Source organism: Dendrobates tinctorius, unplaced genomic scaffold (assembly GCF_039654945.1).
Source record: "Dendrobates tinctorius isolate UK_male_01 unplaced genomic scaffold, ASM3965494v1 ptg000048l, whole genome shotgun sequence".
In the NCBI taxonomy this organism is placed as follows: domain Eukaryota; kingdom Metazoa; phylum Chordata; class Amphibia; order Anura; family Dendrobatidae; genus Dendrobates; species Dendrobates tinctorius.
This window is the reverse complement of record NW_027361716.1, coordinates 11,057,501-11,072,739: the sequence shown is the minus strand read 5'-3', so window position 1 is coordinate 11,072,739 and position 15,239 is coordinate 11,057,501. Positions and strand designations below refer to the sequence as shown.

Sequence of the window (15,239 nt, the reverse complement as noted above, 5' to 3'; positions counted from 1 at the left end):
TAGACAAGTAGGAGCCGCTCTGCATGGTGATGCGGAGCACTCACACGTACTATGTAGACAAGTAGGAGCCACTCTGCATGGTGTTGTGGAGCACTCACACGTGCTATGTAGACAAGTAGGAGCCGCTCTGCATGGTGATATGGAGCACTCACATGTGCTGTGTAGACAAGTAGGAGCCGATCTGCATGGTGATGTGGAGAACTCACACGTACTATGTAGACAAGTAGGAGCCGCTCTGCATGGTGATGTGGAGCACTCACATGTACTATGTAGACAAGTAGGAGCCACTCTGCATGGTGATGTGGAGCACTCACATGTGCTATGTAGACAAGTAGGAGCCACTCTGCATGGTGATGTGGAGCACTCACATGTGCTGTGTAGACAAGTAGGAGCCGCTCTGCATGGTGATATGGAGCACTCGCATGTGCTGTGTAGACAAGTAGGAGCCACTCTGCATGGTGATGTGGAGCACTCACATGTGCTGTGTAGACAAGTAGGAGCCGCTCTGCATGGTGATATGGAGCACTCACATGTGCTGTGTAGACAAGTAGGAGCCGCTCTGCATGGTGATGTGGAGCACTCACATGTGCAATGTAGACAAGTAGGAGCCACTCTGCATGGTGATGTGAAGCACTCACACGTGCTATGTAGACAAGTAGGAGCCACTCTGCATGGTGATGTGGAGCACTCACATGTGCTGTGTAGACAAGTAGGAGCCACTCTGCATGGTGATGTGGAGCACTCACATGTGCTGTGTAGATAAGTAGGAGCCGCTCTGCATGGTGATGTGGAGCACTCACATGTGCAGTGTAGACAAGTAGGAGCCACTCTGCATGGTGATGTGAAGCACTCACATGTGCAATGTAGACAAGTAGGAGCAGCTCTGCATGGTGATATGGAGCACTCACATGTGCTATGTAGACAAGTAGGAGCCACTCTGCATGGTAATGTGGAGCACTCACACGTGCTATGTAGACAAGTAGGAGCCACTCTGCATGGTGATGTGGAGCACTCACATGTGCTATGTAGACAAGTAGGAGCCGCTCTGCATGGTGATGTGGAGCAATCACATGTACTATGTAGACAAGTAGGAGCCGCTCTGCATGGTGATGTGAAGCACTCACATGTGCAATGTAGACAAGTAGGAGCCACTCTGCATGGTGATGTGGAGCACTCACATGTGCAATGTAGACAAGTAGGAGCCACTCTGCATGGTGATGTGAAGCACTCACATGTGCAATGTAGACAAGTAGGAGCCACTCTGCATGGTGATATGGAGCACTCACATGTGCTATGTAGACAAGTAGGAGCCACTCTGCATGGTGATATGGAGCACTCACATGTGCTGTGTAGACAAGTAGGAGCTGCTCTGCATGGTGATGTGGAGCACTCACATGTGCTATGTAGACAAGTAGGAGCCACTCTGCATGGTGATGTGAAGCACTCACATGTGCAATGTAGACAAGTAGGAGCCACTCTGCATGGTGATATGGAGCACTCACATGTGCTATGTAGACAAGTAGGAGCCACTCTGCATGGTGATGTGAAGCACTCACATGTGCAATGTAGACAAGTAGGAGCCACTCTGCATGGTGATGTGGAGCACTCACATGTGCAATGTAGACAAGTAGGAGCCACTCTGCATGGTGATGTGAAGCACTCACATGTGCAATGTAGACAAGTAGGAGCCGCTCTGCATGGTGATGTGAAGCACTCACATGTGCAATGTAGACAAGTAGGAGCCACTCTGCATGGTGATGTGGAGCACTCACATGTGCAATGTAGACAAGTAGGAGCCACTCTGCATGGTGATGTGAAGCACTCACATGTGCAATGTAGACAAGTAGGAGCCACTCTGCATGGTGATATGGAGCACTCACATGTGCTATGTAGACAAGTAGGAGCCACTCTGCATGGTGATATGGAGCACTCACATGTGCTGTGTAGACAAGTAGGAGCTGCTCTGCATGGTGATGTGGAGCACTCACATGTGCTATGTAGACAAGTAGGAGCCACTCTGCATGGTGATGTGGAGCACTCACACGTACTATGTAGACAAGTAGGAGCCGCTCTGCATGGTGATGTGGAGCACTCACATGTACTATGTAGACAAGTAGGAGCCACTCTGCATGGTGATGTGGAGCACTCACATGTGCTGTGTAGACAAGTAGGAGCCGCTCTGCATGGTGACGAGGAGCACTCACATGTGCTGTGTAGACAAGTAATAAACTTGCCTTGTGTCACCGTAGTACCCGGATCTTGCACCATTGCGGCACAGTGCTTTGTCTCCCTCTTGGGCCCCCTATAAAGTGCAGGCTGCTCTTATTGTTAGATTTCGATCTTAAAAAATCTGCATAAAGCAATGTAGTGTAACAAGTTTTCTTGTGGGGCTTTAAAAGCACAATCTCTCTTAATTACCTTTTATTGAAGAATCCCTGCTGTGTAAATTGAGATGTTGCGAGGATGCAACAAACTACATCCTTGAGTTTCGTTTAACCTCTTTGAGACTACGCTAGGATTATCCTTCTTGTGTTGGCATTCAGTGAGTTAATACGATTGAAGAATACGAAAGGGCCAGCTTTCAGCAAAACTCTTATTTTCTGTTACGGTACTATTTTTGTTTTCTTATTATTTTTGTTGTTGTGTACTTGTAGCTCCTCCCATCTTTGACTGGTGATCTCCTCTGGTTGGAGAATGGTTCATGGAGGCTTGAGGTTTTAGATTTCAATTAAGGAATGTCTTTAGTTGTTTTAGAGGAAATTGAGTTAAAACGAAACTTCATCTATCAAGCAGAATTCATTCTTTATACTAAATGTATCAGAAAAGTGGAATTTTTGAAAAATGACAGCTCTCCCTATCACAGATGTAACAGAGCAAGGTTTGATGTCAGATTTGAGGTGTGTTCTGCCATTTAAAGGACTTGTTCAGTCTTTCAGGACCTTCATCTATTATCCTGCAGAGAAGCCCCTATGTATAGCATCTCACTCCGAAGTATCCATCATGTCGGTGCAATGATTTAATTAGGAAAGTTGTAATTCTTAAAGTGAACCTGTCAGTAGAATCAACCATCCGATGCCGTCTATATTGGCATATGGGTCATAGGAAGCTAAATAAATGATTCCTCGATATCTGTGATCCGACATCTTATTCCCGAGAAAGCCATCTTTTTCTTATATGTAAGTGAGCATTTAAGATCTATGGACCGGATATAGTTATCCCTGAGAAAATGCCTCCAAAGATTATTATAAATGAAAGGAGACATGTAATGATTGACCGTCTTCTCTCGTGATTTTATATAAGCTCTGGAGGCAGATTCTTGGGGAGATCTATATCCAGCCCATGGATCTTAACAGCGCTTTCACATATAAGAAAAACATGGATTTCTCTGGAATGAGATATCGGATCACAGATATCACTTTGCTATCACACAGATCATTTTTTTCAGCTTCCTCTGGCCTACATGCCCATAAAGATGGCTTAGGCGGGTTTATCCTACTGACTGATGTCCTTTAATTTCCTTTTGGAAATAGCATTGCAGCAAATGGAGTGTTTACCAGTATTACATCTGTTCACTGTGGGTTTCAGCATCAGGACTCCCTATGATAAGAGTATTATCAATGAACCCCCTGGCCCTCCAAAAAACCAATATATCTGTAGAGGACACCCCCCTTTAATCATTGCAGGTTCAATATACAGTTCCAGAGAAACTGTTGCCCATTGATACCTAGACTGTATACAATTATTATTATTTAGTTATGAGGGATTTTCTGCAAATCATAAAAATAATGAAGAATATGTCTTAAAAATGACAAAGTATAATACAGGGTGGGCCATTTATATGGATACACCTGGGTGGTCCGACTTCGAAATGGCCACCATGGTCACCACCCATCTTGAAAAGTTTTCTCCCTCCCATATACTAATGTGCCACAAACAGGAAGTTGATATCACCAACCATTCCGATTTTATTTAGGTGTATCCATATGAATCGCCGACCCTGTAGAAAGTTGTATAACGTTTCATGACTCAACAATGAAGCTGATGTGCACAATGCTCATGTAACTAAATGCTACTTACTTATTTCATTGTGACCATCTTGGCACAAACTTCACCAAGTAGACCCCAGTCTTGGACGACTAACTTTCGTGCAAACCAGTCATGCAATCCAAGTCTAAGAACTCGAGACACACTTGGCCCGATTCATTATTTGTGTTTTATTGAAGACAGTTTCATTTTTGTCATGTGATAAATCGCTGAATATTATGTGTCAAAGGCAAGTTTCACACTAGCGTTTTTCTGCACTGCGTTTGGTGCTGTGAGGTAGCGCTGTCATGTAAATAGGGGATACTCACTTGGCAGCCACACAATCAGATCCAGCACGGGTTTTCATAAGCCATAACATAGTCCATGAGGTTTATTCGTCATTATAAACTACAGCAATATAAACAGCATTACAGGATAGCGTCCATTCTACAAGCTATTCAGCCTCATCCTTATCTCACCCACGTCAGGGTTCCCACATGGCTGTTCCTCCAGGCTGCAGACATCCACTCACTCCTCAGGGACTCTCAGACGCTGGCCGCCATTACACACACAGCCGCTCCACAGGCTGTTAGTGAGGAGATCCTTCTCCTCACAGGACCTTCCAAACTGGACCAATCAGGTCCCAGCATTCACCCCTTGTGACCTACCCTGGCCACCTTATATGGTCCGTAGCCACGCCCACTGGGTCACATGGCTATGACCTCATCACAGGTCCTTCACGCATTTACAAAGCCTTTTACTATAGGCGTTTTCAGACACACCCCTGGGTGGATTTGTAGGTAACCAGAACCCGCCCATCTCTCTAGTTACCTGAAGACTTCTCCCTTATACTAAGAAACAACACCTCAGCAATGATAGTGATCACACATACACAAGTCTCCATCTCAAAGCCACCCACTTTGAGATACATAATGATATAGAAGAGTTAATGGTTTGCTTTTATATCCCTTTAAAATGCCTTTAAGACTTCAATTGCCTTTTGCCTAATATTGCTAGAATTATTCTTATGTAGACTAGTAGTCTCTGTCTTCAAGGAAACTATACTTGTTATCATATTTGTTCTCAACAACGTCTTCTGGGTACATTGTAAACAAGGTACGACTCTGAGGTGATGGTGGGGGCCAAATGAGCTCCATGGAGTCACATATTGCTGTAAATGGTATAAAAATATTGCCTTTGCTGTATTACGTCAGATAAAGTGATTTGACCACGACCAGTGTGTGTGTCACTTTGTCTCCAAGCGCTTGTGAACAGAAGGGCGAGAAACCTCACAATTCGGACTCACTGGTGATCTGGCAGAAACTGACTTTGGTCAGAACGAAAACAGCTACGACAATAACTATCCTTCAGGATTCTGCCACTCATCCGTTCTCTTGGGACATCCACACAGCGCCCCCTAGTGGACACAGTAGTCATTACACCACAGTGCACACATCAAACGCGTGACACAAACGCATACAAACGCTTGTAAACGCTGCTTTTTTGGCGCATTATCGTGCGCGGTAAGCGAAATAAACGCAGTGTTTTTATGCGTTTTCAAGCGTTTTCCATACGTATGCATTTTTTTATGCACATGGTGTCACAATCACAGGAGGAAAATTCTTGCAACAGACACCACCAATGGGACAGCAGTGGGCTTGTGTTATGGAAATTCTTTATATAGACCCAGTTTACAGCTGAATTCTTCACATTTCCTTGGATTTTCTCTTGACAACATGGATCTGCGCTGGAAGACTTTTTACTTCAACTTGGATCTGGACATCACGATGGCTCAGGCTTATGCAGTTGCTTGCCATCAACAAAGGGAGAGAGAGAGACAGTGAAGACGGCAGCTGCGGCGTTTGTGGATACATCCGATTATTGAACTCCGGGAGAGCCATGGAGCATACCACACCCTCTACAGCGAGCTCCAGGCAAACCCGGATAAGTTTACTGGTTACACACGGATATCCCAACAAAGCTTCATGTATTTGCTTGGTCGTGTCCAAGATGCCATCCGGAGACAGGACACACAGCTCCGTCATGCGATTCCTCCCGAGGAACGGCTCATGGTCACATAACGGTACGTAGTATTTAAAAAATAATGCCTGCATAATTTTATTTGTTCTCTCAGATGTACTATTCCTAAACTGGCAGAATTATTGTTCTGCCATGTACTTAACCAAAGGCTGCAGTATTATTTTTATGGCATGTAGTAAAGAAAAGGCTGCATATTTTTTTATGCCTTTTTTTTGTTTGCAATTTTATTTTTTGGTGTTGTAAAAATCCAGTTACACAAATATTAATTTTTGCTGTTTCTCTGTTTCCCAGATTCCTGGCTACTGGAGAGACCCCCTCTTCACTGCACTTCCAGTACCGGCTTGGAATCTCCACCTTGTCGGGAATAGTTGCGGAAACCTGCCGGGCTTTGTGGGACGTTCTCTGTCCCGAATTTCTGCCCCTCCCCACCGTGGAAAAGTGGATTGAAAATGCAGAAAGATTCTGGACAGTCTGCAATTTCCCCAATTGTTTGGGTGCGGTGGATGGGAAACACATCCGGATTATAAAACCAAAAAGAACTGGATCAGAGTACTATAATTACAAAAAGTACTTCTCTACAGTACCTATGGCCATTTCTGATGCAGACTGTAAGTTTGTTGCAGTGGACATTGGTGCATTTGGGAGTGGGAATGACTCCCAGGCTTTTAAAAAATCGGACATGGGCCGGAGGTTGTATGGCAACCAGTTCAATTTCCCCATGCCAAGTCCTCTTCCCAATACCGAAGGTCCGCCACAGCCCTTTGTAATGGTTGGTGATGAGGCATTCCAAATGTGCCAAAACCTCCTCGAACCCTACTCCAGCCAGGACTTGGACCACACCAAAAGAATTTTTATTTACAGGCTGACCAGGGCCACAAGAACTGTAGAGTGTGCCTTTGGTATACTTGTCTCTAGATGGCGCATTCTCACCACAGCCATTAATCTGAAACTGGAAACAGTGGATGAGGTGGTGAAGGCGTGTGTAGTTCTACACAATTTTGTGATGGTTAGAGAGCACCCGAATGTTGAACTCGATGATGCCGCTCCTAACCCCTTGCCTGAATTTAATCAGCACCCTCTCAGGTCATCCGTTGAAGTTGGCCAAAATGAGGGACCAATTTGCGGCCTACTTCAACTCAGATCTAGGACGGGTGGCCTGGCAAGACCAAATGGTGTAGCAAAGTTTACTTTTGTGTGTATGTTAATAAAAAACCTGTGTTGATACCTGTACCGAGTGCACTCTGTCTTTTTACACTTCAGTATAATAATCAACTGGCCAGGTGTACGATTGAATTCATGATGCTGGGTTTTGTGCATCCTTCATTTAATAGTACTCAAGACCAGGTGGCTATACATACACACAACTTGTATGATCTTTACACTTTGAGTTCAGTGTGATGCGACGGTGGAGATAATACAACTAATATTTGTGTCACCTGTCATGATGTTGCAATTATTCATTTTGAAATGCAGGAGCATCCCTAACTATTTATGAGACCTAAAAACACTGTGACTATCCATATTAGTTGTATTATCATCACTGTGGCCAGTTTAGAACTCAAGACTGTATACATAATAAAGTTGATACAACTTCTACAATACCCAGGCCTGGTGTCATGCTGAAGTGAGGATGGCAAAACTAACGCATCCACACTTCAGACGCTTATCACATATTGTAAGGAGAATACACTTAAGAGGTTAGAATATATCTGGCAGTAAACACACAAGTATCATCAGGTGCAAGAGATAAAGCATGAACAATACAACATTACAATTCACAAAGCATTGACTGTTGAACCTGAGGACACTTGTGTGTTCACTGCAAGAATATATCTTGCAGTAAACACACAAGTATCATCAGGTGCAAGAGATAAAGCATGAACAATACAACATTACTATTCACAATGCATTCAATATTGATCCTGAGGACACTGTTATGGTCCCTGATAGAATCTATCTCTCAGTAAACAAAACAGTATCCTCAGGACAAAGACTCAATGCGGCATCACAGAACAGGGAAATACTAAACGCCTTTTTTAAAGTTGCAGAGGCGCTGTCCCAGCCCTCCATCAACGCAGCGGCCACTTCATTCCAGAGCTGCCGGGTCGCCACAATGTCCTTGTACTGCTGGTCACGGCTGTCCCACAACGGGACACGCTCCTGGACAAGGATGATGAGTTGCTCGTTGTCAATGTACAGGTCTTCCTCCCGTTGTGGAGCCTAGCAAAGAAATACATTAGAATCGTGGAAATTGTGGAGAATGGTATAGAGACAAAAAAAATAGAACATGCAAAAGATGACATAAAAACAGGAATAGAAAACAGAATTTAAAATAAAAGATAACTTTAAATAATGGATACTTGCATTGCGTCTCCTCCCCCACCGGGTCTTGTCTACGCTGCTTCGGCTGTTCCGGCTCACTTGGCTGGTCCGATGCTGAGGTCTGTAAAAGAACAGAAATAATTACCCATTTGGAGAGGCAGGTATACTTACACAAAGGCAACAAAATACTCACCTCACACTCTGCTTCTGCCAATTCTTCCCTGGAATGACTGTATTGGGATCCAGAAGACATGCTGGAAAAATTAAAAAAAAACATTAGTACATAATATATTTTAAAGGACAGGCTCACATAAATTGATTTTAGAATACTCACATTATAGCTGCTGTATTCTCCAAAGTAGTGGATTGTCTCTGGCTGGGTGGGTGTTGTCTTGTCTTCTTTTTGTCTTGCAGTCTGTCTGTAGAGTAATGATCTGGCACTACAGACACCTTCTTTTATCCACCCTCCTCCAAAACAACGTTGCTTGTTTAGGGGGTGTATTAAACAAGGGTCTAGACATTGTTTACTCTGAAATCGCGCTTGCTCACAAAGCGCTGACATGCGCACTTCACAGCGCACGTCAGCAACACCATAGACTATAATACTATTTTTTTGCGCTTTTCGTGCACATGCATACGATTTTTTAATGGCGTTAAAAACGAAAAATGCAACATGTAGCGTCTGGTCGCACACCTGGAAAATGCGCAGCGCACGCAAATGCTGAGGCCCGCGTGCAATCGCTGGACACTGCGCCTGCCATTTTAAAGATAGGGGACAATTGCGCGTGTGACCGATAGCGCACAATGCGCTGCACGATAAAACGCAAGTGTGAAACCAATAAACAAATTTTCATTATTTGTGCTTTTGACCATTTTGTACAACTTTTTTCAGTACTATTAGCCGGAAATATGTGAAATTTTGAAGACTTCTCCAAAAACATTACTCCAGGCAAGTCCAAAAAAAAAGTGACATTTTGGTAAATGTTTCATTTCACAAATTTGCTTAAAACTTCTAAATAAGCAAAGGTTTGGAATTAAAAAAAAAACAGTGACAACAGAAAGATCACTTTTTATAGCAAATAAGACATAAATACTAAAGTCACTACAAAGGAGAAAATTACTCCAGGAAAGTGTAGCAACATCAATGATGAATCTGCAAAGAAAAGAGCATTTCACATAGTACTGAATGACAATGTTTCAAAAAGGAAAACTTGTGTAAATCACAGAATAAATAGACGTGATGTGCAGGTGAAGAAGAATAGAAACAACATTTTTAAAACCTCTCGATTTATTTAGTATCAAGTATGAGTGCTGCACACAGTAATCCCCACACTTAAATGTCTTGGCTGCTGTCAGTGAGATCATTAATGGTCGTCTGGGGAATGTTCTGCCACACTGAATGCATTTTGAGCAAATCTTCAAAATCTGCTGCTGGCAACTTATTTTTCAATTGCCGATCAAGGACGTCCCACATGTGCTCGATTGGAGGCAAGTCCGGACAATGTTGATGACCGTGGTTGTACATTTGGACACTGGCTGCTCACAGTAGCACAAACCACATGTGGCTTGGTGTTATTTTGAAAATGGCTCCTGGGATACTTTGGACCGTGTTATGACTGAAATGAAGACTAAATGGGCCCAGTTACCATACAGTATGCCCTCCCACACCATAATCCCGGGAGTAGGACAGATATGACGTCCGTACCCACATGAAGGCGTTGTCCACGTGGTCTCTAGACCATTCTCCGGCTATCATTACATCCAAAGCAAAACGGGGGCTCATCGTCGAAGAGCAGTGGCATCAGGTGAATGGAGCCTCTATAGCTGGACATCTGTCTTGTGGCTCAATGTCATGCAAGCGCCTTCTGATGGTTTGTGTAGACACTATTTGATGCCTTTGGTTTAGTATGTGACAACCAATTTCACTTGCAGTACAAAATGGATGAATCATGTAATGTCTGTGTCCAAAAAGCTAATTTTAAACATGGCATCGCCAGGCTGCAGGTTGCTCATAAGCATCCTGCGTGAACTAAACGTGCTACCGTGGCCTGCAGCATCTCTGGCTTTCTCTCTTGTCAAGCACATTTGACATGTCAGATTAAAACAAGAAATCTTCATGAGAGTGCTTCTTTAATAACCTCATTGATAGCAGCCAAGGTGTGTAAGTGCAGGGATTTCTCATACTCCATACTGAATAAATTGAGACGATATGAAACTTTCGTTTCCATTTTTTTCATCATTACCTATGAGTAACATGTATTCATCCTGCTGTGATTTTCATAATTCCAAGACTTTTCCATCTTGAGGTTGCAATTTCAATGTTGAGGAGTATATATATAGAAATGCCCAATCGGTACAATCTGGAAGAGAGCTATAGATATCTAAACGCCTCACCTGCTCCATCTCATATGCTTTTTTTTTTAGTTCTTCTTGGGTAGTTTGTGTGATAATTGATGTTCAGTTTTATGGATTCTCTACATTAACTGTAGAACTAAGTGGCTCTTAAACTGTAAGAGCCATCAATTAGCTGTGACTTCATTGCTAGGCATTCACTTAAGTTTCTGAAAGTCTGCGATTTTAACCTTTGTGCTGCCATGTTCATAATGCTTTCACTGTGGCCAGTGCTCCTGACAGTGGACTTAACGCTTTCATAGACTGTCCAGAATCTGAGTACAAGATCATTCATTCAGGGTCTATAACTTGTGGGATAAGATGATGTGATGAAGCTAGAATAGTAAAGATTTGTCTCTGCCAACCAATACAGGCAAATTTTTATCCAACACATAATACCATCAGTGAGGAGTCTCATGGGCTCCAAATTTAATCTGCAGCAGGACAATAACCCTAAACACACCGGCAATGTGAAGAAGAGCACGGGGGCCTGGAAGTGATGACATGGTCCTCTTCAGAACCTCATCTCAACTTCATTGAGTCAATCTGGGATTACATCAAGAGACAGAAGGGTTTGTGCATGCGACATTCACAGAAGATCTGTGGTTACTTCTCCAAGAAGTTTCCAACATTCTCCCTGCAGAGTTCCTTCAGAAACTGTGTGCAAGAGTACCTAGAAGAGTCGATCCTGTTTTGAAGGCAAATGACGTTCACCCCAAATATTAATTTAATCTCTTCTATTCATTCACTTTGCACTTTGTTATTTGATAAAATTAAGCTATTTATATTTCAGTTTTTAAAGCATTCCTACTTTGCAGCATTTTTCCATATTTGCCTTCAAGTTTCACCCACTGCTGTCAGTGTCAGGCGACTATTACCAATTAGAAGGTTTTAGCCTGTTAAAGGGAATCTGTCACCCCTTTTTTCGAATATGAGCTGCCGGTACCGCCATCAGGGCCTTATCTACAGCATTCTGTAATGCTGTAGATAAGCCTCCGATGTAATCTGAAAGAGAAGAAAAAAGAGTTATATTATACTCACCCAGGGGCGGTCCGGTCTTGGTCCGATGGGTGTTGCGGTCCGGTGCCTCCCATATTCATACGATGCCGTTCTCTTCTTTCCTTCCTGTTGTGACTTCGGCGCAGGTGTACTCGGCACCTGCGCACTTCAGGACTCTGCTCTGCCCTCAACAGGGCAGAGCAGTGCGCGTGCGCAGGAGCCACGACAGGAAGGAAAGAAGAGGACGGCATCGTATGATGATGGGAGGCGCCGGACCGGACGCCAAGGTGAGTATAATCTAACTCTTTTTTCTTATATTTCAGGTTACATCGGGGGCTTATCTACAGCATTACAGAATGCTGTAGATAAGCCCATGATGTCATTGCCGGCAGCTCATTCGAAAAAAAGGGTGACAGATTCCCTTTAATGATTATTAGTATTACCCCTGTAATAACTAGTTTAGATCTTATCACATGACTGACTTAGGAAAATGTTTCATTCCATCACACCGTTTCCATTCCTAGCACTTTCATTGCAGAGACTAGCTGAGTATTCTGGAGTAATTGGGTTTTCGGCAGTAGAAAGTGGTGGTCCTGTGACTTGTAAAGACAGAGAAAAGCAGCAGATCGTTGGGTGCATGATAAAGCTGAGATATTAAGCATCCTTTCCAATATATTCCCCGCTAAAAAAGAAAAAAATGCAATTAAGGAAGAGCGTGTAAAAAAAAAATGAAATGAGAGAAGAGGATAAGGGAACGGCTAAATAATTAGGTTACTGCCGGGAAAAAACGGAGAGGAACTCCGAGGAATAAAGTTAATTCTATCACCCTCGCTTTTATAAATCAAGCTGGTGGGAAAAGAAAGTGTTCATTATCTCTGTCAGAATGTTCCATGTTTGGGGTCTAAGATAAAGGGAAGGCTCCTTAAAAGCATTCTGCTGGGGTTTAATGGGCGGTGTTCTATTTTAGATATTGTAATAAACCTTTTTCATGAATTATGGTTTCCAGCAAAGGCTCCTAGAAGAAAGAACCACCTTTTATTACAGAATATTAAGTATACTTATGTTTTATTTATCTTTTCTTCTCTTTTATGTGCATTAGGTTTCCGGGACTGGGTCCCTAAAGAATTACAGAGGGTTGGATGTGTGGAACTCCTTAACACAGTGCAAAGGAGGGTGAGGCCCAAGTTGCATGTATTTGGTGGAATCCATGAAGGTAAGAACATGACTAACAACTGTCAATTGCTTCCCTTTAGATGTAGTGACGCTGAATTGGTCATGATGAGGGATCTGAAGCAAGAAAAACTATTTGCAGTAGCTCTCTACTCATCAGGGGTATCCTGGCTAAAAGAACTGGCTTAATATATACTTTCTTTGCAATATACTAACCCTTTGAATTCGATCGCGTTCCTCTTGAATTGATCGCGTTCCAAGTTCTTGCAATGAGGTCTATACGCATGATGTGATGGATGGACATCATGTACAGTTGACTTTAGTTTACTCAACCACTGCATCTGATTGCCATCCTGTGTGGTCTGTAGCAGAGCTATGCCAAACAGCAGCTGCTGACCTGTCCGGTCAAGTGCGCAACAACACATGCTCTTAACCTACACAATTTAGCGGTTGGGTATACTGAAAGGTTACGTACATTGGATACAGGTTTTTTAGCCTTGAAATTTCTATTGTTATGAAACAAATAGCAGAAAAAGAGGAAAAAATATTCAGCCTACCGTACATCAGTGTCATATAGTCCATAAGCGGTCTGATGCCAAGAGATGTCCAGTGCGGTTCAACTGGTGCTATAAATCCAATTCCAAAGAAAAAAAGAGGGGTTCTCCAGCACCAAAATTAGTGAAAAAAGATAAAACTCACATTTATAAGCCACCATGACAGGCAAGGCTACCTTATGCGCTTCAGACAGATATTACATTATTATTATTATTTATTGTTATAGCGCCATTTATTCCATGGCGCTTTACATGTAAGGAGGGGTATACATAAAAACAAGTACAATAATGTTAAACAATACAAGTCATAACTGGTACAGGAGGAGAGAGGACCCTGCCCGCGAAGGCTCACAATCTACAAGGGATGGGTGAAAATACAGAAGGCGAGGATAGAGGTGGTCATGCAGCGGTTTGGTCGATCGGTGGTTACTGCAAGTTATAGGCTTGTCGGAAGAGGTGGGTCTTCAGGCTCTTTTTGAAGGTTTCGATGGTAGGTGAGAGTCTGATATGTTGTGGTAGAGAGTTCCAGAGTAGGGGTGATGCGCGAGAGAAATCTTGTATGCGATTGTGGGAAGAGGAGATAAGAGGGGAGTAGAGAAGGAGATCTTGTGAGGATCGGAGGTTGCGTGCAGGAAAGTACCGGGAGACAAGGTCACAGATGTATGGAGGAGACAGGTTGTGGATGGCTTTGTATGTCATGGTTAGGGTTTTGTACTGGAGTCTCTGGGCAATGGGGAGCCAGTGAAGGGATTGACACAGGGGAGAAGCTGGGGAATAGTCGGGCAGCAGAGTTTAGAATAGATTGGAGGGGTGCGAGAGTGTTCGAGGGGAGGCCACAGAGCAGGAGGTTGCAGTAGTCAAGGTGAGAGATTATGAGGGCATGGACTAGGGTTTTTGCAGATTTTTGGTTGAGGAATGAACGGATTCGTGAAATATTTTTGAGTTGAAGTCGGCAGGAAGTGGAAAGGTCTTGGATATGTGGTTTGAAGGAGAGATCAACGTCAAGAATTACCCCGAGGCAGCGAGCTTGTGGGACTGGGGAGAGTGGGCAGCCATTTACTGTAATGGATAGGTTTGTTGGGGGGGTCACGTGAGATGGGGGAAAGATGATGAATTCTGTTTTGTCCATGTTAAGTTTCAGAAATCTAGCAGAGAAGAAGGATGAAATAGTGGACAGACATTGAGGGATTCTGGTTAGTAGGGAGGTGATATCTGGTCCAGAGATGTAGATCTGTGTGTCATCAGCATAGAGATGATACTGAAATCCATGAGATTCTCTGAGCTGTCCCAGGCCAAAGGTGTAAATGGAGAAGAGCAGGGGTCCTAGGACTGAACCTTGTGGGACTCCGACAGATAGGGGGCGAGGTGAGGAGGTGGTGTGTGAGTGGGAGACGCTGAATGTCCGGTCTGTTAGGTATGATGAGATCCAGGATAGGGCCAAGTCTGTGATGCCAAGGGATGAGAGGGTCTGTAATAATAGGGAATGGTCCACTGTGTCAAAGGCAGCCGACAGGTCCAGGAGGAGGAGGACAGAGTAGTGTCGCTTGCTCTTGGCGGTTAAGAGGTCATTGGTGACCTTAGTAAGGGCAGTTTTAGTGGAGTGGTGTGACCGGAAGCCAGATTGTAAGCGGTCGAAAAGGGAGCAAGAAGAGGGATGGGAGGACAGTTCAAGGTAGACGGTGTTGTTCGAGTAGCTTGGAGGCATAGGGGAGAAGTGATATAAGGCGATAGCTAGATACA

At 43.6% G+C, this 15,239-nt stretch overlaps 1 protein-coding gene across 7 annotated transcripts in view; it reads left to right on the top strand.

Annotated features, from left to right (window-relative positions):
- Positions 1 to 15,239, top strand: part of MPPED2 (metallophosphoesterase domain containing 2) — a 227,723-nt gene that overhangs the window by 203,078 nt on the left and 9,406 nt on the right. For all 7 annotated transcript variants that reach the window (XM_073576291.1, XM_073576295.1, XM_073576293.1 and 4 more), the window contains one exon: positions 12,875 to 12,988. In XM_073576291.1, coding sequence (XP_073432392.1) covers positions 12,875 to 12,988 — 114 coding nt within the window. The remainder of the gene's footprint in view (positions 1 to 12,874; positions 12,989 to 15,239) is intronic.